Here is a 25508-nt window from a genome sequence, read left to right on the forward strand (position 1 = left end):
GCCAGCGCTCCCGAGAGAGCAGGGGCCTTGGCCCCGGCGATCTGCAACTCCGAGATGCAGGCTCTATAAAAAGATGCCGTAGGGCCCTTCGCTGTCCCTGCCTTCGAAATGGCCCGAGGGGCTGACGTGACGCTACGACAGGGGCAGGGACCAGCTCTCCAGGTGGTCGAGGTTGGGCCAGAGCCGGCCCGCCCTGAAGCGCACGCGGGGCTTGAATTCGTTGCGCAACGACGAAATGGCGCGCACTGGGCCGGGGTCAGATCTGGGGCGCGATCTTGCGGCCAACTTCGGACCCTATCCTTCTTCCCTTCTGAGGCTCGGAATCTGTCGTGCTGCACCTGTCAAGCGCCCGGAACAACGAACATTCAGCCCAGTCTCCGAGACGGCGGGGAGACTCGGCGCGCGCCCGTCGGTTCCCTAGACTCCAGGGAGCCCATCTGAGGCGACAATCCAGAATAAATGGGGGCTTGATTTTTGCAGTTCGCCTCCCCGCTGTAGCTTGTCCTTAGGCCTAGGAGGCGGGAGAGGCCAGGATTGTTTGCCGTGAAGCCCTGGGAGTCGCTGGGCCGCGCGGGCGGGAGTGAGAGCGACGGTGCCTCCGCGGAGCGGTCTGCGTCCCTGCGGCGCGGCCGAAGCACACCGCCCCGTAAGACGGAGGCATGGGCCCTCGGGGAGCCAGTTTGCATCCACACGGAGGAAAAAAATTGCCTCCTCTGGAAGCCGGGGGGCCCTTAGCTTGGCAGCGATCCTCGCGTTTGCCGCACGCTGGTCTTCCTGCTGTGGACCCGCGTCCTCTTGCACGATGCGGGACCGTGGCTATATGCGCGGGGCAAAAATCAGGGGGAAACACTCGCGTTTTCCAGGCCCCATCGTATTTTTCAAAGAATCACAGGCCGCCACAACGAAGAACGACGAAGCAAGGCCTGCACGGTCCTGAAAGTTGCTTTGGGGGGAGCGGAGAGGAACGGGGTTTGTCACCCCCAAGCCAGATTCCAGCCCGCGGGGGACACCCGTCTGTCCCCGGTTGGCAACGGGGCCAACGAGGCCGGGCCCAAAGCCGCGCTGGGCTGGGAGCTGCAGAGGCGGCTGCTGGTGGTGGAATCTCGTGTGCGGTGGGAGCTCTTGGGCGGAAATAATTGGCGGGACGGCGGGGGGCGCCGGGCACCGGGTGAGAAACCTCTTTGGGGCAGCTCCCCGCTCGATGTCGCCGGCCTTGGAGCCCCCGCGTCCCTCAGCTAAGAGTGCAGGCATCAGAGGCCGAAAGCAGCCGGAGCGGGGAAGGCCCACAGCCACCGGCAGCGGGGAAAGGGTGCGAGAAGGGGAGCCGCGGCCCCCGCGTCAGGGAGCCGCCGCCCAGGAGACAGCCGCAAAGGAGCCCTCTGTAGGGCCCGGGCGTTTTAACCACAGTTTTAGCATTGACCCCGGGGCCCCCGAACTTTCGAGGAGCCCTGGGCTAACGCACCGGGCCCCCGACCCGGGCGTCCTCCCCGGGGCGGGGCCTTCCGCCCCTCCCCGTTGGGCGGCCTTCGGCGGTCCCCGTTCCTCCCCCACGAGCGCGCCCGAGGTGCCGGCGATGGGGGCTCCGATTGGCTGCGCGACGCGTCGCTCGGGCCGGCCCCGCCCCCGCGGGCTCCGGGGTACTAACCCGGCGCGGGCCGGCGCGGCGCCGCCACTTGATTCTCGAGGATTTGTTCTGGGGCTGCGGCCGCGCAGTCAGTGGGGCGGCCGCGAGCGGGCCGCGGGGGCGGGAGGCGGCGGCGGCGGCGGCAACACAGCCCGCGCGGGCCCCGCCGCGGCCGAGACAGACGTCCCGCCGCGAGGGGCGGCCGCAAGCGGGCCGCGAGCCTAGGATGCGGGACTAGCGGACAAGGCTGCGCGCGGCCGTCGGGGCAGCGAGGCCTCGCTGCGGGCGGGCCCCGGCGGGGCGTCCCCGGGCGCCGCCCCCTGCGCCCTGAGGCCGCGGCCCGGCTGCTTCTGCTTTCCCGCTTCTCGCGGCAGCGGCGGCCGAGGAGGCGCCCGCGCCGGCCGCCCCCGGGGGAGCCGCGCCGCCGCCGCCCGCCCGGCGCCCTGACGGCCGCTGTTATGCGTATTCCTGTAGACCCGAGCACCAGCCGCCGCTTCACACCTCCCTCCACGGCCTTCCCCTGCGGCGGCGGCGGCGGCGGCGGCGGCGGCAGCAGCGGCAAGATGGGCGAGAACAGCGGCGCGCTGAGCGCGCAGGCGGCCGTGGGGCCGGGCGGGCGCGCCCGGCCGGAGGTGCGCTCGATGGTGGACGTGCTGGCGGACCACGCGGGCGAGCTCGTGCGCACCGACAGCCCCAACTTCCTCTGCTCTGTGCTGCCCTCGCACTGGCGCTGCAACAAGACGCTGCCCGTCGCGTTCAAGGTGAGTGCGGGGCCCGGGGCGGGCGGACACTGGCCCTGGGGATCCGGGCGTCTCAGCTGCAGGAGCCAGGGCCCCGGCAAGGGAAGGGAGGGGACGTGCCCGCTACCCCGCGGCGAGAGCCCAGCAGCCGGGCCCGGGGCGCTTTCGGTCTCGCTGCGCGCTCCGCCCGGGGACTTTGGCGTTCCCTCTCGGATGCACCGGCACGGATGGCTTTTAGGGGGGTTGCCCCCTCCACCTTCGGAGAGCCCTGCTGAAAGACGTTGATGAGGAAACGGGCGGATGGGGCTTCGCTCCTCTCCAGTCCGGATCCCTCCGACACAGCCTTGCAGGCAAAGGGGAAGAAGAGCCCCGGGACCAGGGCGAGGACACCGGAGGTGGGGTGCGGAGGGTGGATAGGGCCTACCCTCCACTGCCGGCACCCCTCCTCCTGCACCGCTTCAGAAACACTTCCTGCTCACACCCTCAACCACTGGCTTCTGAAATTTTACACCGGGCGACTCTAGGGCTGAGAAGGGGGGCACCGAACCCTAAACGTTTGCGGCGGGAATCCCGAAATGGGGGGCGCCCCCACTCCTGGCAGCCCCCAGTCATTCAGAGGATCTTTTTCTCTTTGCCAGGGAGTAGGCGACTGTTTCATTTTCATTTTTTTAAGGGGGCAGCGAGATGAAACGAAAACGCCTTGGTTTTCCCCTAAACCTCTCACAGCTGCCGTGAGAAAGGGCAGGGCAGGAAGGGCCAGCGGCTGGGGGTGGCGGGTGCCCGAGGTGGCTGGAAACAGCGGCTTCTGGCAGCTGAGGCCGTCCTTGCTCCCATTAAGAGGACTCCAAATTGGAAAAAAAAAAAAAGGATGAGTGGCTCTTGGAGGTCTCCCGGGTGACATCTTAAAATGCCAGTGGGGAAAATCTCCCGGGGAGGAGGGGGAGGGGGGGGCCCGTGTGACTTTAATCCTCAGATCGGAGGTTTTACTGTCACTTGGAGCTTAAAAGGAATCTTTGAAATTAAAAGAAGACAGGATGTTGACAGGAAATCTGGCCTTTTTAATCAGACCCCAAACATTTTCTCCTTGAAATTTTTACCATCTGGATCCCTAGTCCCTGCACGCGGTGGCCACGTTTAAATGGCTGTGACTACATTTGCAGTGTGATTCCTTTTCAAAAGGCATCTGCCTCTGCACGCTGCTTGGGGTCGGGGAGACCGTATCAGGGGGGGCATCTCCACCCCCATCCTGCAATTCCCAGCAGGTGCATCCTCCTGCTATCGAAAGCCCCTCTCTCACTTTAAAGAGGTTTTCTGTACAACCCCTCTCAAGACACCGGTTTGTTTTGCATTTTGCATTTTCTCTGCATAACGAATTCCGGCTCTGCAGAGGCCAGCAAACTGGGCCCAGGCCACATTTCAGGGCCAAATTTCATACCCCAAACGGCTCTTGCATTAATTGAGCATGGGGAGCAGTCCCGTTATTATTGTTGTTGATACTATTTTTACTTAGAGATTTGGTTGCTAGGAGCATGTTGATTCCTCTTTTGCTCAGGCCTGAGGAAAGAGGGGAACTACACCCCAGACCATAGTGATAGAGCTCATTCACAGCTCTCGCTCAGATTTCATTGCAAGGATGATTTCTCAGGACTTGGCTTAACCAGTTGATCTAGGATTTGGGTGTGGAAGGCGGAAATTTCGGCTTCTTATTTTTGTTATTTGGGGGGGAAGGTGTCCGTTGTGTTTAAGCCTCTTCTCCGCTCTGCCTTTGAGAAATCCTGCAGTGTGCCTGAGACCTAGGGGAGCTGCCCGGCCCCTCCCCGCCTCTCCCTGGCCTCCCCTACCTTTCTAAGCTGTCCCCCTGCCCCTGTGCCTTCAGGTGGTGGCGTTGGGGGATGTGCCCGATGGAACAGTGGTGACTGTGATGGCCGGCAATGATGAGAATTACTCTGCGGAGCTGCGTAATGCCTCGGCAGTCATGAAGAACCAGGTGGCCAGGTTCAACGACCTTCGCTTCGTGGGCCGCAGTGGGCGAGGTGAGCAGCAGGGAGTCTGCGCACCCTGACACCAGCAATGGCAGAGGTCTGGGAATGAAGCTGAGGGCAAGCCCTTGGGGTCCCAAATGGGAGCCCCAGAAACAAGTCCCTAGGCCTGGCTTGGTCTCAAACAGCCATTTGGAGCCCCATGGGGGTGTCACAAAACCCTTGGAGGATGCGAGTCCTTCGCCAGAAAAAGGCACAATTTGCTCCCAGTTTCTGGGGTTTACTAACTCTCGAAGCTGTCCGTGTCACCCCTCTTTCCCGGTGGAGTATTCTGGCCTCATAAAAGATGCTAGGAGGAGATCATGGATTAAGGAGCTCGAAGGGGGACCTCGTAGGTCTTTTGTGGCAAGTGGGCTTAGCGGCCGGTTTAGACGAATGGCTGGTCTGCAGGGGCCCAAGCACCCCAGCCACTCTCCCCTAGGGGCTGGGATCTCCCAGAGCTTCAAGCTTTGAGCAAGCTTTGAGGCTGCCTCTCCCCAGCTGTGGTCTCCCCAAGCCACAGTTTCCCCAGCCCTTGAGCCTTAAGGTGGTTTAGAAGAGACACGAATGCGGTGCAGGCTGCCGTCTCCCACCTCAGAATCAAGGCCAGTGTGCCCCCCCCCGCCCGTGTGATCAGCCTCTGGCGGGAGGAAGGCAGGCAGGACCAGCCGCCACTGCGGGCGCCCCCCCGCCCCCCGGGGCTCTTGAGTGAGAGGCTGCTGGGACCTGAAACCCACCATCACTTCTGGGTGGGGAAGTCCTAGAAACTCTGCCCCAGTGAAATGGAGGCTTGAGGACTCGCTGGCCCTTTAAGACCAGGCTGCTGAAAAGCGGGGAGTGCCCTTCCCAAGACCCAGCCTGCCCTTCCAGCTTAGTTAAGAAAGTAAGCTAGGTTCCCTCTGCCCCCAGTTTCGACAGAGGCTGAGGCAGAATTGTACTTTTCATCACCAATAAACAAGACCTTTTCAAGGTTTTAGTTCGCTCCGAGCCGCCAGCCCTGCTCAGCAACGGGCATCTGGGCACCATTTTTTCCTTTCCAACCGTTCAATGTATACATACAAATGTCAAACATATTTTGACTTTTCAGCATTAATTAAAACCAGGGCATTATTTGCATGTAATAACTGTTTACTTGTTACTTTTTATGAAACTGAAATAGTTTACATTCTTTCAAACATTTCCTGTTCCTGTTGGCTCCCTTCCCCACGCACAGATTTCTTTCAAACGTTGCCCTTAACTGGTTGCAGGTTGATGGATGGAAAATGTTTGCTTTTATGAATTAAGCTTTCATTGCTGCTCCTAATTAGTCTCCAAGCCCCTTTTGTCATCCCCAATCTCTCCAGCCTTTTGCAACTTAATCCCAGCCGCAGCCCTGAGTGGAGAGTCACTCGCCACCGGTCGGTGGCTCGCTGGGATGCAGCTTGACTTTGGGACGGTGGCCAGGTGTGCAGGCCCAGGTGGCGTGAGGATGGGGCCGGCGGGGGGCGGGGGGGCGGTGCAGGGAGGCCCGCTGTAGCTGCAGGCCCTGGTGAAGCAGGCAGAAGGGAAGGTCCATCCCGGGAGCCCAGCAAGGCATCAGGAACATGGCGCCTTACTCCCTGTCCTGGGAGGTGAGATCGAGAAAGAGAAGATACGGTGATACCCTGAGTGATCAAGGGCATGCTGGCCGGCTGGCCTTTCTGCCCCATAAAGTGATTTCTTTGTGGCATTTATGCCCATGGACCTGTACTCACCCTGCAGGGCTTTAGGGGAGAGAGGTGGGTTTGCAAAGCATCATTTAGCTGGTGCTCTTGAAGCAAGCAAGGCTGAGGCTGGGGTTGTGGCTCTGGAAGATGCAGGAGGCTGAGTTTATAAATCATTCTCACCGCCCTTCTCCCATCAGTCTCACTGGTCCTGGGGTGGGGGGGGGCAGGAAGGGGCCTGAGTGGGAGTTCCAATACCTGGGGACTTGACAAAACTTTCAGACCTCAGAGGCTCATGGTATTGAACAATCTGGGCTCCACTACCAGCCCACCTGGATTTCAGTCCCAGCTCTGCCGGTGACTTGCTGGATGACATGGGGCAAATGGCTTAACCTCTCCGTGCTTCAGTTTCCCCAGCTGTATAATGGGGACAATAATGACCTGAGATTTTATGAGGATTAAGGAAATCCTGAGATTTTATAAGGATTAAGGAAATTGGCACAACTGTATCACTTGGCACATATTGAGAGTTGGATCCAGGTTACAGATTTTGTTACTTCAAATGCCTGCGACTGGAGGAGATCTTTGAAGTCCCTTTGAGTGGTGTAGTCACTGATTCTGTGATTATGGTGCGGTTTGGGCGGGGGCGGGGGAAACCCAGAAGGTGTGAATTGTGGAGTGGGAGAAGTGGAGGCGGTTGGCAGTGAGAAGGAGGGCGCAGGGGTCGTGCGGCCCGCAGCGGCCCGTCTGCCGTGCCCATGCTGCCCATTGGGAAATTCCCACCGAGAGGGCAAATCAGTGATTGACCCAGACAGTGGGGCACTTCAGGAGTTGGGACAGGTTGGAGTTTGGGACCCAGAGCCTTTCCCTGGCCCTCCGACTTCTGCCAAGACCAAGAAGCCAGATGGAAACTTCTGTTTGTTTCCTTGCCTTTTATTCCTTGATGCCGTCTTAATTCCAGGAAGATAGGTTTCCACGGAGGACATAGACACACCACCACCACAGAGCCCTCACGATAAGCCTGAAGGTGGGACCCAAGGCAAGGCAGGGAAAGAAAGCAAGTTGTTGGTGTCTCCAGCAATTAGGCCCCAGGTTCCCACCCCACCAGATGTAGTGCCTTTCTTACAACAAATATTCTGTAATGCACCCTTCACTGTCCTACAGTGAAATGTGTAACTAATGGAACCTACCTACTTACGTGCAGTTTCAAAATCCATAGAAGTCCATAGCTATAATGGAGAACAAAGGGGAAAGGGATTTATGATAAAATATCCATCTGAATATATAAATGTGGGGCGAGACCGCACTGAGGTGAGCGGGTGCCTGCCCCCCTGGCAGAAGCCCCGGGAGTGCCACGGCAGACCTCCAGCTGGGCGTGCAGGACTCAGAGTCCGCTGCCGTCGATGACATGGTCTTCTGAAGTGGTGAACAATGCTTGGCAAAGTTCTGAACAAAGTTTCAGGGGGGACAAAAAAAGAACTGTCTTCCATCTTGGAAAATTCAACAGATACTAAAAGTGTGCAAAAATCCTTTGCTTTCTTTTATGTAAAATTGACTTAGGCTCATGGCTCAGAGAATCTTTGTAACAAGTGTTTCACACCCAGGAGGAACGACTACCTGGGTGCGCTGTACGGTGCTGGAGGTCTGTGTCCTCCGCCCCCCACGCCCCCTCTCCGGGACCACATACCACAAATTCCAGAAATGTCCTCTAGGAGGCAGCCTAGGTGAAAGTGAAAACAGCATGAGTTCTGGAACTGTCATTAGCTGGTTAAAAAGAAATCATAGTAGGTAGAGCAAGATTTGAGGTGAGATGTGTGGGTGCAGCCTACAGGCTTCTTGACCAATGTCGAGAAAACCCAGAGGTCCCCTGACACGTGTCTCCCACCTGCTGTCCATGAAGCCCCCATGGTGGGGGTTTATGACACGACAACCCAGGCTGAGAGGGACAGAGACTGGCCCAGAGCCACACTGCCAAAGGTGGCTGTAAGTGTTGATTGGCAGGGGCCCTGGGTCCTGCGAGATTGTCTAGGGTCACCTAGGGCCCCGAGGGGTAGCTGTTTCCAGACTAGGACTTCTCCCCTCCAGCCGGGCCCGGCCCTGGGAGTGCCTTGATTTGCAGTTCCTGGACTTCTGGCTGATGGCAGGTTTGCCAGAGGTTCCTGCACAAAATCCTCCACCTTCTCTGTCATCTCAGCTTCCTGCCCTGAGACAGGGAGAGATGGGAAGAGGGGTTCACCACCAGGTAGAGAGAGAGAGGTGAGGGGCACTCAGGGGGACAGCTTTCCCCCACCCCTTGTTCGGGGACCCCCCGCCTCCCATGGTACCTGACACGTGCCCCTCCCTTCCACTCCTGCTCCCAGGTCCCGGCCCCTGCCTTTTGTCCTTCTCCCTCCCTCCTCCCTTTGGGCACCTGGGAAGGGTGGTGCCAGGCCTGGAAAGTGGGAGGAAACTGTAGAGGAGGGCTGATGGCCTCAGGGGTAGTTTGTGGTTTGCTGCCTGGTGAGAGTGGGGGCTTCTCACTCCCCAGGAGCAGGTCCTTAGTATGGGGTTGGGAGAGGGGCAGGCTCCAGCACATTCTAACCTTTCTGGCCCTGCCTAGATACTGTTGACCTGGATGACTCATTGCCCCTCTGTGAGTCTCAGTGTTCCCATCTGTAAAATGGAAACGGTTGTCTCTCCCATAATGCATTTAACAAACATTTCTTGAGTGCCTTTTATGTGCCGGACGCTGTCCTAGGGCTGGGGACACACCAGTGAACAAGACAGAAGTTCTGGTGCCCAGGGAGTTTACCATCTAGAAGAGGGAGACAAAAGAAAATAAATAAGTAGAGGAATTGCCGAAAGTAATAAGCACAATGGGGGAAGTTTGAGCAGGGAGGTTGGGAGTGGGAAGGTCTCTGATGCTTCACATTGAGCTTCTTAACCTTTTTTTTTTTTTTACCCCATGGGCCACTTGACAGTTTCAGAATAATGTGTTTTAAAGAATAAAATAAAACACAAAGGATTACAATGGAAACCAATTATAATAAAACATAGTTAGCAAAATGTCTAAAAAAATTGGGATAAATGTGCTCTTTTAGTAGTGTGTTAAATAATAAGATGTGGCAATGGGTCTGATGACGACCGTGATTTTGAAGTTGTGACGAGCATAAAAGATATTTAGAGAAATATGCAATGTCTGTAATGTGATATGTAAATATCTGTGACGTCTATTGGTGACAAGGTCACAGGGACTTCTATAATACCTCTGTGGTTTGTTGCCCACGGTCATACTTGAGGGAGATGCTAAACTGTAGCCAGAGGTTAGAGACAATACAATTGTCTCCTTTTTTCCTGTCCCTGTTCACAGGGCCCGCTTAATCCTAAGAAGGAGCCCTGGATGCCAAGTTTAAAATGCCTGCTTTAGATAAAGGGGACAGAGAGGGCTTCACCGAGGAGGTGACTTTTCAGTGGAGACCTGAGGGAAATGAGGGAGACACAGGAGCACTTCAGTAATTGGGGCCCATCTGGCCCAGCACCTGGCAGTGTCTAGGAGGTGATGGAAGCAGCAGAGGCCCAGGGACCCCCCGCACCCCCCCACCCCCTGCCTACCCGGGAAAGTGCCCAGCTGGCAGGGGAGGGAGGAGTCCAGGGGGAAAATGACCAAAGAGGGAGGGATGGCAGATCCCAGGAAGGGAAGGTGGGCAGGGAGCCTGAGGCCACCTGCCTGGCATTTCCCTAGACCTTCTGCACTTTCGGTTTCCAGAAACCATGGAAAGTGCCCCTGTGGTCTGAGAGTGAGGGGTTCGATTTCCTCTGACCCAGGACTCCAGGGGCAGGTGCTGTGTGCATTTCCATCCCTGCCTCCAGTGTACTGGCTCAGGAAAATTCTTCCAGAGAGGCCCCACCCTGCCCCAGTTTGAGTCACACCTCGATTTAAACCAACCCCTGGTGTCTCAGAAGCCCTGGGGTTCCGTGGTGTGGCCCTCGAAGCCTAGCTGGTTTACTTTTGTTCTGGATTCTCCTGTTTCCGGGACTTGAGTTTTCACATGATCACTGGACCCAGCCCGGCAAAGAGAACCACAAGCTCTCCTTCCCTGCCTTGAGTTTTCATCTCCTGCCTGTGAAGGGGGGTAGCAAGACTGCCTGCCCACCTTGGAGAGTTGCCGGGAGTGCAGGGAAAGCAGAGGGGTCCCCATGGGCAGCCTCCCTCAGTTGCCCACCCTGACACAGCCCTGGCAGACACAGGTGCACTGAGCCATTGGGCCTCTGCCCTTAGGGAGTCCCTGGATCGATAAATGGGGTCCAGAGATAGGGATGCTCAGAAGCAGAGAAGAAGGAGGCCAAGCTTAGGAGATGAGCAAAGCCCCCCCCCCCCGCCACCCAGCACCCCAGCCTCCCCAGTTTCATACTGTGTGGGGGCTTTGATGCTGATAAGAAGAGGGCAAGAGAGAAGGGACTCCTACTTCACTGAAGGTGCTGGGAGAATTGGGTTGCCCTTATCTTTCCCTTATACCACACCCACCAGTTAAACCCCAGAAGAATCAAGGAATTAAAGGTAGAAGGTAGGGAGAACGCTGTTTATCTAAGGTAAACCTTATCTGCTTGTTACATGGGGAACCGTGCCTGAACATGAAACACTAGGAGAAATCACCAGCAGGAGGAAGAACTGAAAATGCTAAACAGCTCCGTATCAGAAGGCAGAATGTAAAGGCCACTGAGCTGAGAAACTGCCACAAAGAGGGTGGGGAAGTGCTAATAGGTTAACACAGGCTGATTTCTAAAAGGCACTAGAACGCGAATAAGGAAAGCGTAAAGGAACACGAAGCGATAATTTGTGTTGGGTTGGGACAGACCATAATCATATAAAAAGTTTCAGTCTCACTAGGCATGCAGAGCGGCAGATGAAGTCAGGAGCATGTAGATCTTCCACCTTGATAGGCGGCCATGCTGCCGATGGCCTCGTGCTGAGTGGGGGCGGTCACGGTCACAGTGACTCTGAAGGAGCATCCTCTCACTTGAGAGATCAATGCCCCTGAATGCGTCCCAGCCCTCTGATGCAATGAAATCACTCACCACTTCTTGGAATCTGTTCTAAGGAAATAAGCAGAGATGGAGACAAAGATTTTTATAAACAAAAGGTCATTTTCATTTTATTTTAAATGGTAAAAAAAAAAATTATTATTTTAAAGGTTTTTCCTCTCTTAGGAATTTTGAATGGAGACTTTGGAGCCAAATGTCTATCTAAAAATAGAACAGAGTTCTGGAAATAACAGTTACGTCTACAAATGAAATGTCGGCAGCTCCCCAATCAGCCCACTTTCAGCGCCCCCCCCAGGGGGCCTCCCGGAGGAGGCTGCAGGGGCAGCAGCAGGGAGTAAGGAGGCAGATAAAGAAAAGACGAGGCTTCTGTGGGTTGAAGTATTTTGCAGCCATTAAAAATGAAGTTTATGAAGGATTTTTAATGACATCAGAAAGTGCTTATGATGTGAGGTTAAATGAAGAAGAACAAAACCGGGGTATGAAGATACGTATTTTGGGATCCTTGCCATTCTATAAACACACATACCCACCCAAAAGGGACTAGAGCAGAAAACACCCAAATGTTAAGTGTGTATCTCTGGCTAGTGGAACTGTGGGTGATTTTTCTGTGTTCCCCAAATTTTTTATAAAGTTCATAATTTACTTCCAGGAAAAAATACGTATTTTTTTAAAAGATTTTATTTATTTGTTTGAGAGAGAGAGCATGAGCAGGAGTGGGGGGAGAGGCAGAGGGAGAGGGAGAAGCAGACTCCCCGTTGAGCAGGGAGCCTAACCCATGACCCCAGGATCGTGATCTGAGCCAAAGGCAGATGTTTAACTGGCTGAGCCACCCAGGTTCCCCCCAAATATGTATTTTATACATATTTTTATAAATACACGGGGTGCTCCCCACCCCAAAATCATGAGGGTCTCTGGGTAGAAGGAATGGCACAAAGACCAGGAAGCAGGGAGGAAATAGCAGGGTGCCCAGAGCATGGGGTGGGGGAAGATGATAAAGTTGGTGCCAGACCTCCCGAGGCCTTGAATGCCAAGACCAGCAGGTAGAACTTCACCCAGAGCCCCATCTTCTGCCCAGGTTCAAAGGAGAGAGATCTGCCCCTTCTGGAAGGGAGAACAGGGTATTGTTAATAGCTCCAGGTGCCAACCTTCTGCCTTTATTCTCCACTCCCCCCAGGGAAGAGTTTCACACTGACCATCACCGTGTTCACCAACCCTACCCAAGTGGCCACCTACCACCGAGCCATCAAGGTGACCGTGGATGGACCCCGGGAACCCAGACGTAAGTGCCAGAGTCACTGAGCCCCCTGGGTGGGGGAAGAGAGCCCCACATGTGGTGGAGAGGGCAGCAGCCAAGGTCAGATAGATGGCACTGGGTCCCTGGAGCTCTCCTGTGGGGGATCGCAGTCCTGGGCTCTACATCCCAACACACACTGTGTGCCTGCCAGCAACCCCTGAACCCTCTGTGCTTAGCCCTGGACTGCTGGAGGCCAGCGAGGATGCTGGGAGGGGAAGAGGCAGAATTAGCTTGACCCCCTTCCCTGTAGGATGCCTGCCCATGGAAAGGGGGGAGTGGATGGGCCGCTAAGGGAGTATGGATTTGCAGTTTGCATCTGTTAAGGAAAGTCTTCAGGGATGGAAAAGGCTTCAGATAGGGTATTTGTGAGGGGAGGGGGGTCAGGCCAGGTTTGCTCTACTCCACCCCAGCTTCCTCTGCCAGGGGCTGAGGGAGGGAGCCATCAAAAACAGGAGCTGGTCTGGCTGTGAGGCCAGATCCGCTCCTTGGAAACTTTCTTTGGATCTCAGTATGTGACTTAAGTCACACAGAGCCCAGGCACTCTGACCCCAAAACCTACACTCAGGAATGCAGATTTGATTCTGCAAATATTTATTGAGCACCTACTATGTGCAGGGGGTCCTGATGTGTGCGTTTTAACATCAGAGACACTTGTGTTTAATTGCTTCTGCCTGCTGAAGGACCCCCAGTTTGCAGATTTAGATTAGGGAAATTGGAGGGAGGGGCAGTTGCCACAGAGTGGGCCAGAGCTTTACGTTCACTGAATGAATGAATGAATGAATGAATGAAACTGAGAACCAGCTGGCCATCTCTGGATTGGCTGCTTTCTGACCAGGGTCCTGACCAGAGTGCTTTCGTGGACCACCCCCCGATTTGTGACCTGCTCAGTGTGGGGCATTGAGAGCTACCCTGTCTTGCTCTTTAGGATAGTGACCCTTTGCAGTTTGGAAAACCCTCTCACATTTATTATCTCATGGGATCCTTGTGACAGCAGAACCAAAGGGTCACCCCAGTTCCAGTGAGGAGAGAATCCAGGCCAGGGGACATTGAGAACCTGCCAGGGCCTCCCACAGTCTGCTGAGAGGTGCCCTGTCTTCCTAAGACAGTCTGGGATTTCTATTCTAAGCTGGGTGGACTTGGGGCAGGAAGACAGAATGGGGACCTGAGCCCAGGAGCCTCAGAACAAGGGTGTGGCTATGCCAGGGTGTCGTCAGTGAGGGCCACCCAGGCCTGGCCGTGGGCTGGCCCCTTCCTTCTTGGGAATCAGGCTGGCCTGGCTCCCCATCTAGCCAATTCCTAGGCCATGAGGCTCACAGGCAGGCATCTGCTCTGGCCCTATTCCTGTTGGGATTGGACTTGGATGGGTCCATGCCCCTGGCCTTGGGCTTCATAGCCCTGGACAAGTTGTGTCTTCTTTTTGGCCTCAGTTTTGTCATCTGTGAACTGGGTCAGTGATCCCAAGAGTCTCAGGGGGTGATGTTTAGGAAGCCCTTGTGAGCCGTAGGCCATCATGATGCAGAGAGCAGATTCTGAGCCAGCCCGCCCGGTTGAGGGACCTTGGGCAAGTTGCTGGCCTCTCTGGGCCTCAGCCCCTCCTCCCGGAAGTGGGGTGATACCACCCACGCTGCAGGCCTAGAGATCAGTGACGGCATGTGGATAGCATCTGGCTGTGGCAGAGGGAAGGGTCCTGGTGAGTCACTGGATTCATGGTGTCCTGTTATCCCCAGTACCTGGCCACTGCCATGCATTCCCACCACCACCACCATTAGTGGATGGTGACCCTCTCTTGGTCAGCAGCAGGATGGCTGCTGAGAAACCGAAGCCATGGCCATAGAGGTATAAAGGAGGTGACATGCCACTCTGTCTCTAGGGGCCGAATCGGGATGGACAGGAGCCACGGTTGGGCTCAATGTGATGCTGCAATGCTTAGCAGCCACTCCACAAAGCACCCAGTCCGTAGAGGCATGCGAGCAGGGGGTCCCGGAACTTGCTAGGAACATTCCCTGGGGGGCCCAGCAATGCCTGGAACCCCACAGGGCCGTCCACGTCCAGCCCCGCTCATCCCAGAGCTGCCCACCCTCCCCCTTGAGGCTCCTGGATGAGGATAGAGGCTCAGCTCTCCTGTGGGAGCCCCCAGTTCAAATCCTCTGCCTACTCCTCTCTCCTGGGGTCCCCCAGACCTGAGACAGCCCTTCTGGGGGGGTGACCTGATGGGGGAGGGTGACACGGGACAAGGCAGTAGAGGCCAGAGGGAGACGAGGCAGCAAGAGGAAGGAAAGGAAGCTGGGCCGGGGGACAGGCTGGAGTCGGAGGCTAGGCTGGCTCCGCGACCTGAGGCAGATGGCGGCCCTCTCTGGGCCTTGGCACGGGCCAGACCCATGGGTTTAAAGAGACTTGTTCAGACAAAATCTTAGCAGAAGCTGATTTCTGGAAAAGAGCAGCTGTGGGAGGGGGCGGCTCTGCAGGCCGCCCGTGCTGAGGACCTGCTGGCTTCTGCCCCCACCCACCCCAGCCTGTGGCTCAGGCCTCAGCAGCACCCTGGCCTCTAACCCTGACCTGGCCTTCAGTCTGTGACCTTGGACAAGTCCTCTTCCTTTCCGGGCCTCTCTGTCCCCACCTATATGAGGTAAGAGGCCAGCTGCTGGTTGCCAGGCATTCCCCACGTGCCAGGCCTGGTGCGAAGTCCCCGTTAACAGACCCTCAGCCACCCCAGGAGGGGACAGGCCAGGAGGCAGAGCCCCTGGCCCAAGGGTGAGCTTTAGTGCCCCCCACGGGCTCCAGTCTAGGACTCAGAGAAGTGAGGGCCACTTGGAAGGGCCTTCCCACCTCCCTGGGCTCATCTGTAAAATGGGGACGATAGTAGCTCTCAGCATCTGCCCTGCAGGGTCGTCCTGAGTGGTAAAGGAGCTGGTAGCTGCCCAGCCCCGCCGGAAGTACCAAACCCTCATGGATGATCACAGGATTTCCTTTCTGGGCTTTCCTCCTGCTTGCTGACTCCCAACCCCATGTGAGGCCTGAGCCTCCTGTGGGGTGGGGTGGGAGTAGGGGCTGGTTCTGGGAGCCAAGGAGTGGGAGTCTACAGATCCCTGAGGCCCAGCTGTGGGTTCTGTGGCTGGGTCGTTCCCCTCTGGTGCCCTGCAGAGCATGCCCGATCTGCAGCCAGGTGGCTGGCTGGGTTTGAAGGCTGGCTTGGTGGCTTCCTGCCTGTGTGGCCTTGGTTTCTGAGGTTCTCAATGCTGGTGTCCCTCATAGTCACTGGGGGCTGGTTAAAAAAGCAGGTGGCTGAGCAGGATCCAGGATTCAGGCAGGAGGCAGTCCAGTGCCTAGCAATTCTGGCATGGACCGTGGTTTAAGAACCACTCACCCCATCTTCCAGCCTTAGCAGGTGCTGGTACCTGAAAGGGTAGGACCCAAGTTCTTAATCCTGCCTGGGGCAGAGGGGGGCAGTTCAGGCATCTTGCCTGTGGGCCCTTTCTTCCCAAAAATGTACATGGAATGATTTCAACAAATATTTTCCTGGGCACCTTTCATGTGTCTGGCACTGTTCTAGAAGCTGGGGATGCCACAGTGAACCCAGTAGACAGGCTCCGGGGAAAGATGGTAAACAGCGGGGGTCACCACGACCCACAGGGCCCCACCTGCTCTGTGCTCATTACCCCCTGCCTTCCTCCCTGACATCCTTGGCCTCACTCACCCCACTCTGGCCACCCCAGCCTCCTGGCTGGTCTTCCAACTGGCCAGCCACATCCCTGCCTCAGGGCCTTTGCACTGCTATTCTCTCTCCCTGGAACACTCCTCCCCGGACACCCCCGGATACATGGCTTGCTCTTTCCCACCCCGAATGAAGGCTTTACTCTAACTTCTCAGCGAGCCCTCCCCTGACATGTTGTTTCAAATCATACACACCCCCGCCCCCACCCACACTCACCAGCCTTGATTTTACCTAGAGCCCTGATTACCTTCCAAGATGCTATAGAGTTCACTCATTTATTTCTCATCTCCCCTTACCGGTGCTTATGCTCCATGGGGCAGAGGTTCTTTCCTCTGCTTTGCCAGATGCTGGCCTGGACCCCGAAATACAGACATGAGCACTTAGGAGGTACTCAGTAACTGTTTGTTGAATAAATGAAGTAAGCGAATGATTAGCTGACTTAATTTCAGGTAGTGAGAAGTCTTAGGAAGAAAAACAGAGCTGGGGGGAGGGGTGGAGAGTGCACGGATGGGACATGGGCAGGGAGCAGATCCAGGTGGGGGCCTCTTAAAGAGGTGACATTTGACCAGAGAGGTCTGAAGGAAGTGAGCACAGAGCCAGTGGTTGCTGGGGGCCCCAGACAGCATGGGCAGGAGAAGTGACCCTAACTAAGCCTGTCTCTGGGCCTTTGAGGGCCTTAAAGTTGCCCCAGTTTCGTTCGCAGCTCCAGGTGTGGGGAGGCAGAGGGATGCCCGGATTGCAGAGAGACAACGGCTTCTGGCCCCCGGCTCCCAGGATCCCCTTGATCCCCAGGGGAGTGCACCCAGCAGGAGGGAAGGGGTTAACCAGACCTCCCGGCTTCCCCTAATCAACCCCAGGCCGATGGAAGCCCCACTTGCAGCCCTGGGAGGGAGCCGCTTGCCTCCCTGCCCACTGGCCCCCCGCCAGCCCATTTCCCTGCCCAGCCACCGACCAGCTTTCATCTGCTCACAGGGGGCCGATTCAAGGCGGACCACCCGGGGCCCAGCACCCGCCTGCGAGTCCGCGCGGTTGTTAAGAGTCGGGTGTAAATCTCCTGACAGGCCACAGAGCGGGCCTCGGGCCCGGGTGCCCCACCCCGCGGCTGGGCGGACAGCGGCTGCTGTGTCTGCGTTGTGACCGCACCAGGGCCCGGCCAGGCGGCCGAGTGGCTTCAGACGGGTGAAGGCCCCGTCACGGGGGCCCACATTGTTCCCAGGAGCCAATGCTCTTCCTGAGCCCTGCCCAGCTCTGCTTCTCCCTGTTCCCTGTCCCCTTTGCCTCCTGTCCCTCCCCCATCCCGCTGAGGCTGAGCTGGTCTCTTGCCAGTGGAGCCTCAGTACCCGTCAGCATAGCACTCCTCTCTTGGAGGTCTTGGGAAGCCAAGACCTGAGCTGCCAAGCTTCATGCAGCATGCTGACCGTTCCAGGTTTGACCTGACCTCGTGCCTCTACTTTCCCATCTGTAAAATGGGGGCACTGGTCGCAGCCTCTCAGAGGGCTGTGGCCCTTGTGGATGACATGCACGGCCCACCTAGCACAGTGCCTGGCCCATCGGAGATGGTTGCCAGTCTCATCACGGGGGCTGGCGTTGGGCCAGCGTGAAGGCAGGGGGATGGCCCCGCTGGTTCCCCCAGAAGCACCAGGTACCTGGTAGGTGCGGGGACCCCATGCTGGCCCAGCTGGTGGTGATGAAGGATGCCCTGGGACTGGCGGTAAGGGAGCCCCCAACCCAGAACCCGGCCCTTGTCTTCTGCCTCCAGCACTGGGTGACCCTGGGTGAATCACCCAGTCTGGCTGGGCCCCAGCATTCATTCCCCTTCTTCTGATCCTCCTCAAACATCTGCGAGGCTGGGCACCCTCACTGTGTAGACCAGTAAGGAAGAACTGTGGAGCCCAGAATACCTTCCTTGAGGGCCAAGTCCAGACTGCCCATCTTGCCCATCTAATTCCTGCAGCATGTCCACACACCCTCGGGAGTCAGAATGGGATCTCCATTTTACAGATGAGACAGCTGAAGCCCCGAGGGGGAGAGTGACCTACCCCTGACCGCCAGTGGGTGAGAGCTGGCTCGTACAGGCCTGGGCCACTGGGACCCGCCCTTCCACAAGTGAGGGTCCCAGCACGAAGGGAGGCAGTGTTGCAGGGGTGTGCTGATCTGAGCCCAGCTCCTGGAGGCTGACAGGTAGCCCAGGCCAGGTGTGGTGGGCCCAGGTGGGGCCTTACTCAGGTGGTCCCCATCCTCCCTGCAAAGTGCTTTCCTTTTAAACACTTGGGGTCTGTCCTGCAGCTCATCCTCCCCTCGGGGGCTAGACGGTAGGGAAACCACATTGCAGGTGTGGCAGCTGAGGCCCAGAGGAGGAGGAGGCCTTGGTGGGTGAGAGCAAAGCGTGGTTAGAGAGCTGGACTCTCAGCCCTGAGCCTCAGAGCAGGGCAGGGCTCCTGGGGGCGTCCACTGAGACCTTCTCCTCTTCTCCCCAGGCCCACCCTCCTGGGCCTGCAGAGAGCCGGTCTGGGCCCTGGGCCTGGGCTGGGCCCTAACACCCATTGTCTGGAGGCCCTGATGATCAAAACCCAGGCAGGCCCCTTTCTAGCAGGATGGCCTCCAGGAAGAGAAGATGGCCTCAAGCCATCTGCGTGACCTCAGGCATGTCGCTGACCCTCAACCAGCCTCCACTTCCTCACCTGCAGAATAGGGACGGTGCAGGGTGAAGCCAGGCAGGGCATGTGGACGACTTAGACGCTGGAGCGGAGGAAGCGTTCCGTGAGTTCTGGCGGCTGGTTTTACTTCCGGTCGTGCTAGCTCCTGCTGGGGGCCTGTGGAGGTGCTGCAGAGGCTCGGTGCGGGGACGGGGGGGTCTGCCTGCAGGGGAGAGGCCCTTGGGGTGAGCCCCGAGCGACAGGGAAGCGTTCGTGGCAGGGGCTCCCGCTGCGCCGTGGCTCTGAGGTGTGAGGGACTACCTGAGAAACGCCGGGAAGAGCAGCACAAGAGGAGGTGGGTGGTGGGGGCTGAGCCGTGCGGTCGAGGCAGCCCTGCCTTCTCTCCTTCTGGAGGCCCTCAGATGGCCAGGGGCTGAGCTTTGTAAGCGTCAGCCGGAGACTTTCAAAGCTAGAGGGGCCTCCATGAGCAAGCTGTACGGAGGGGAAACTGAGGCACGGTGTGACAGAGCTGGGCCCCAGGTGGCCACGTGAGCGGGGCCAGAGCTCCCAGCCCGCTCCCGCTGTGGGTGGCCAAATGAAAGAGGTCTATTCTGTAGGCCCGTCTCTCCTCGGGCACAGGAAGTTCCGTTCTGCTCCAAATGTGACGGCCGGGGCCCTGTGGCTCGGAGACTCTCTGGCGCCCTGGCCACGTGGAGCCACCTCAGCTTCCCTCGGCCCCTCCCTGGCAGTGGCCCCGGAGTCCCACAGCGGCAAGGAGGCGAGTCGCAGAGTGCTGTTAGGGCGGCCCTGCTCCAGGAAGCATGGCCCTGGCGAAGCAGAGCCCCCTATGGTGGAGGGCGTGCTCTCGGGCCAGATGACCTGATTTCTACCCCAAACCAACCGCTTGGCGCACATCCCAGCCGGAAGCCTCAGTAGCCCCACCTGGACAGTGGGAGCAAAAAGGAGACTGTCAGGAGGAAGAACATTCCGTGGACTTGGCCTCGGGGGTCTGCACGCCGGTGTTGGCTCTGCCATCCCGGCTTTGTGTCCAACTCACCACCGCGGCCCCGGCGTCCCGGTCTCTGACGTGGGCATGATAATCCTGCCTCCCGGGGCATGCGCTGGGATACAAGTGGCCCGTGTGGCCGGGGCGCATTCGGAGACCTTGTTTGGCCGCGAAGGGGACACCGCGGCTTGCGGGGGGGCGGGGACTCGGGTGAGGCCACGGGGCGCACAGGCGGCAGGCCCGTCCTTGAGCCCACGCTGGCTGGGAACCCTGCCCTCCTTCCGCTGGGCTGCGGGCGCGAGTGTGAACATTGGTACACAGCGTGACTCAGAGACAGGACTTCGTCCCCCAGTGACGGTAATGACAAGGCCTGAGGTTCTGCAGCTGTCCTGGCAGCGCCCCGTTGGCTCACGTCAAGCTTGTGGTTGACTGAGACACCCAGAACCTCTGCACCCAGGCTGCTCGCAGGTCAGTCTGCAGACCCCCACGTCTATCCGGCCGACTTCCTGCCTGTTGACATTGTTCTGAGTTCGTTTGTCCCCCAGCTTGTCCACATCACCCCGCCATTTTCAGGGGCCACCACAGTCGTGTCAACAACATGTCTTCCAAGGGGCTGAGCCCCGAGACACCCCCCTAGAGACCACCTCCCGAGGGGTCTCTGTTAAGCAGTCCTCAGTTGGCTAAAGTTACCCAACCCACCAGAAAATGAAATCTCAAACTTTGAGGTTGCAAACTGGCAGCCTGTGAGCAGGACACATCCTACAGGTTGGTTTGGGGGTTTTGGGGTTTTTTCTTTTTCTTTTTTTTCAGTGTTGGAATTAATTGCCAACATGTACAGATTTCACATCAAAGCAGGTTTCTTCTGGTAAACGGGGAGCTCTGGCCACACTGGGCCCACCCACATCAGGGCACTGGCCAGCTGGACCGGGTGGCACCTACCCCTTCTGCAAGGCACACCCTCTCCAGTCTGCCCCACTCCCCAACCATCCCGTGTGTCTCACTTACGTGACTTGCCTGGCCCCCACAGGCATCAGAGTCTGCAGCCCCAGCTCCAGCTCAAGTCACCCCAGCCTCCATTTGCCCCCTTACCAATGGTCCTGGAGGCAGCCCAGGGGGGCCTGGCTGGAAGCTGAGTGTTCTCATCCCAGCTGACAGTGTCCCTTGGGCTCCAGGCCTCGGGCGTCCTCTGAGGAGAAAGTGGGTTCCCTGCTTCTTGATGACTTGCTGAGCCCACTGTGGCTCCCAGGACTACGGGTTCATCTCTAAGAGCATTGGGATGCCCATTTGAGGCAGGGATGGGCAGGGAGCCTGGGCGTGTCTGGTGCCAGAATCCATTGCATCCCCATTTTGAAAATCAGAAATCAAACCCATTTTGAGGCCTCCAACTCTCTTTCCTCATTCCCAAGGGCAGTCACTAGTCATTTCATGCTTTTCTAGGCCCCCAGCATGTTTCCAGGCCTCAGGAAGAACAGTGAGGGTTTCTGTTTTCCCTCCCACCTACTTCTCTCTTCTCTCCTTGTCAATCCAGAAAACTCGGCATGTCACTGCAGACCCGAGGACTCAGGCAAGCCTTTCCTCTCCCTTAGCTGCTCCCCATGCTTCTCCAAGGGATTCCAGATCCAGGACATCCTTCTCCCTTCCTCACTGTGTGACTGAGGGCAAGCCTCTGCACCTCTCTGAGCTGCAATTCTCTTTGGAAAAAGAGAACCTGGCCGCCCTGTTTGCCTGGCCTCCTGCCTCAGGCTCGGGGTCAGGTGGAGAGGAACGGTCCAGCCTCGGATGTTAGGCTAATGGCTGGTGTCTGGCTGATCAGCCCATTCTAGTGTCTGTGCTGGAGAAATCCCCAGACACAAAGAGGTGTGAGGAGGGTGGTTTTGGAGAGTACCGCATGTGAATAGCGGAGGAAATGTGAGAACAGCCTAATCATCCATCCTAGAGGATGACGGGCTGAGTGAGCTGTGGCCTCTGGGGCTGTGACATGCCGGACGAGGGACATCTGCTGGCTAGTGGCCGGTCCTCCTCCTCCTCGCTGTGCCCTCACCGTGCCCCAGGGAGGGCTCCCAAGGTGTAGCGGGAACTGCGCTGTTACCACGGGGCTGGGTTACTCCCCCCATTTTACAGATCAGGAAACTGAGGTGGGACTCTGGGATGTGCTCCTGGAAAAGCGAGCTAGAGAATGACAAACCAGGCTGAGAGCGTTCAAGAGGTTCTGTGAGAAACTTGCTCCATGTTTTCCATGCTGTGACACCAAAAAAGGCTGGAAAGAAAGACCACCAAACTGACCACGTGGGGGCTTCTGGGGAGGGGTTTAGGGTGGGTCAAAGGAGCCATTAGCCTGACCTGTAATTCTGTAATGCTTTTATTTTTGTAGCGGTTCATGTGTTGCTTGTGAAATATAAAATGAATAATTGAAAAAGGGAGGGGGAGTCCCCGCAAGCTTGACGTCATTCGGAAGCCGCGAGGGTAGCCTCAGCTAGGCCGCAGAGACAGGGGCGTGGCAGCCCGACCCTGCCCACACCCCCGGGGCCCGGGAGACGAAGCTGGGGCCCCTCGTGAGTGGGCCCCGGCAGAGAAGTCATGGGAAATGCTAGCAGTTTGTCTAGGTGTGATGCGCCAAGCCAGGGGTGCTGGTCCCCTGTCCCCAGCTTCCAGTCAGAGGCGGGAGCTCAGCCCCGCCCAGAAGTGCCCCAGGCCTCTTCTCATCCCGTCGGATTTTCCCTTCTGTCAAAGGCCGAAGGCGGGGAGAGGAGAAGCGCGCCCTGGGGGTCCCAGGGTGGCTCAGGGCTGGAGCAGCCGGTTGTCACACTGCAGGACCACCTCCCGCTATTCTTGTAGATGTGGGGAGTGGGGGTTCTGGGACACTGGGAGGCAGAGGGTGGCAGCACTCCTGGGTTCTCTCCCTAGTCCCACAGGAGCCCCCTTGAGCTACTTTTCACAGACCTGCTGCCTCGGTTTCCCCTTCTGCACAGTGGATTGTAGAGGTTCAGGTAGAAGCACGTGTATTCCTACTCAAGCAGGCAGGGGTGAGACAGACCATCATGGCAGCCCCAAGGCAGCACATCGTGGCCACTCTCTGTCCAGAAAGCCTGTGGGAACCTCAGCAAAGAGGTTGGTAGTCACCTGAGGATTGTCCCTGCAGAGGTCTCAGGTTGGACCTCAGGGAGAACCTCCCAGCAGAGTGAGGCATTTCTGTCCCCCTGAGACTCTCGGGAACCAGCTGCTGATGGGCTCCCCATGCTCTGCAGGGCACCGGCAGAAGCTGGAGGACCAGACCAAGCCATTCCCTGACCGCTTCGGGGACCTGGAACGGCTGCGCATGCGGGTGACCCCGAGCACGCCCAGTCCCCGTGGCTCAATCAGCACCACCAGCCACTATAGCAGCCAGGCCCAGACCCCCATCCAAGGTACGGCACAGGGGGAGCCGGGGTGCGGGGGGTGGAGGGGGGCGGACGGGACCCTGGACGTGGTCCTGCTTCTCCAGACCAAAGGCTCATTTGAAGGTCATTCACTGCACTGCCTTGTTTGATGAAAGAGGGCGCTCTTGCTCATTGGCTCCTACAGATGTTTCCTGGGGATACTGTGTGCCCAGAGCTGGGCTAGGCCCTTCATTCATTCACTCAGCAAACATGTACAGATGCCTACCACGTGCCATGCGCGGGATCAGCATGAATAGACAGGCCCTGCCTCCAGGAACTCACGGTCTCCTGAGGGACATGGGTATTAATCCCATAGTGTACCCGTTAAAATTGGGGCATGACTTATCTAAGGAGCCTGTGGACCCCACGTGCCCCCCTCCTGAGCCATCCGAAAGAGGGGCAGTGGTGGATGCCTCTGCCCAGGGCTGGGGCGACATTCTGAGACCACGACAGCACTCGGACAGCGTTTGTAAACAGCAAGGCGATGGTGCAGCCCTGGACACACACAGCATTTCCTGGGGAAAGTCCCCCCTTGGCCCAGAGACTTCGCCCAAACAGAGAAGATGAGGGCGGCCTCTCAGCTGAGGCCCCAGACAGCGTCTGTGTCCCCACTGCCTGGGGGGACGCGGCAGGCACGAGGAGGCCTTGCAGAGGAGACGCATGCCTGGCCCGGGGCAGGTCCATACATGGCCCAGTGAGGAGCACCTCCTCCGTCTTCCGGGCCCTCTCAGCCAGCAGGCTGGAGCACAGGAGGCTGTGTGTGGTGGGCCCTTGGACCAGTGGGGCAGAGAGCCTTCATCCGAAGTGCCAAGAGTGCCATTCCTGCAGGGCCTGCTTACAACCCATCTAGCAGAGGAGTGAACTGAGGCCCAAGAGATTAAGAGCCACTCTTGGGTCACAGAGCCCATCGATGACCAGGTCCGAAGTCCCCCACACACCTGCTCCCAGGAACTTCCTGCACTTCTGAGGGTGCAGACAAGGGGGCCCCAAGCAGGAAGAGCCCGGGGTGGGGGTGCGAGCTGACCCCCTTCTCCATGCTCCAGGATGAGCTTGGGGCTTACTGGGGCCCTCCGCTAAGGGAGGCCTTGCCCCCAGCCCTTGCCACGTGCGCCAGGCGTGATGCAGTGGCCGGGGTCTTGATACGGCCTCGCAGCATGAAGAGACGGTCCCTTCTTTTCCGGGATAGGAAGCTTCTGCTCTTGGCCTTGCTGAGCCCCCAGGGTGAGGAGAGACCCGTGGGCTAGTGAGTTTGAGACAGTCAGTGGTTCTGAGCCCCGGGGGGCCTGCGCATGGGGGTCTGACCTCCAGAGACCGGGAGAGGTAATCTGCTCTCCAGGTTCCTGTCCGCCCCTGCCCGAAAGCTGTCCCTGCTCCCGTCTCCCCCAGGCCAGCCCTTGTCAAGGCACACTGGCTTGACACGCTGGCCATAGGCACAGCTGGGGCCCAGGGGGTATTGGAGCCCGGCCTGGGAGCCCCAGATTCTAGAAGGTGAGGGTGAGCAATGGCTTCCTGTGCAGCAGCTCCCATGGAAGGAACACCTACCTCTCCCCTGCCACAGTTGATGGACACGGCTTAGAAATCGGTGCCTACAGAGCCTGAGGCAAGCCTACCCGCCCCCTGTCCGGCCACTAAGGGCCGGGCCAGAAGCCCTGCCTCCACCCTGGGGCTGGGAGGAGAGGAGGCTGGGCCTGTAGGGGGTGTGGCTGACCCAGCCCTTCCCCTCTGCAGCATCCTGAGGTAGGGCCCCCAGGCCGTCCCTCCACACCCACGGGCAGCCCGTGTGGCCCTCTGCCCCAGCCAGCTCTCCCCCTTCCGGGGCCTGTGCTGTCCGGAGTGAACCTTGCCGTCAGGTGGACCTGGCTAGGGATCCGGCTCTGCCAGGCCCCGGCTGTGATCTCAGGCAGATTACTTCACCTCTCTGAACCTCAGTATTCTCATCTGTAATGTGGGAAGAAGAGGGGTGTTGGCAGGGCCGGGTTTGGGGCCCCCTCACTGGCATTCCCCCTGTGGTGGGATGAGCCTCTGCCCTCAGACTCTGTCCTGGGGATCCCCCTCAGGGCACCCCACCATCTCTTCTGTCGATGCCCCTTAATAGCTTTGACCCCCTGGCTTTGGTCACTAGGAAGCAGTGCCGAGGCCCCGACCCCTCCAGACGCCAGCCCCCGGCCCCCTCGGCTGTGGCTGCCCACGGTGGGGGCTCCTCGCAGCTCAAAGGCCTCATTCAGGCACCATGCAGCAGCTGGGGCAATTTGGAGAAGAAAATAAACATTTCCTTCCAGTGTTGGGATTGGCTGCTCCTCAGCCGACCAGCTCGGGTTTCCTGGGGCTACTGGGTTGGGGGTGCGGGGTAGCAGCCAC

General features: G+C 58.2%; 1 protein-coding gene across 1 annotated transcript in view; it reads left to right on the forward strand.

Moving 5' to 3' along the window:
* Nucleotides 1-25508, forward strand: part of RUNX3 (RUNX family transcription factor 3) — a 59708-nt gene that overhangs the window by 28883 nt on the left and 5317 nt on the right. Inside the window, exons 2-5 of the mRNA XM_032417997.1 lie at nucleotides 2099-2385; nucleotides 4241-4397; nucleotides 12261-12365; nucleotides 22980-23138. Coding sequence (XP_032273888.1) covers nucleotides 2099-2385; nucleotides 4241-4397; nucleotides 12261-12365; nucleotides 22980-23138 — 708 coding nt within the window. The remainder of the gene's footprint in view (nucleotides 1-2098; nucleotides 2386-4240; nucleotides 4398-12260; nucleotides 12366-22979; nucleotides 23139-25508) is intronic.

This window comes from Phoca vitulina, unplaced genomic scaffold (assembly GCF_004348235.1).
Source record: "Phoca vitulina isolate PV1807 unplaced genomic scaffold, GSC_HSeal_1.0 scaffold2, whole genome shotgun sequence".
NCBI classification, from domain to species: Eukaryota; Metazoa; Chordata; class Mammalia; order Carnivora; family Phocidae; genus Phoca; species Phoca vitulina.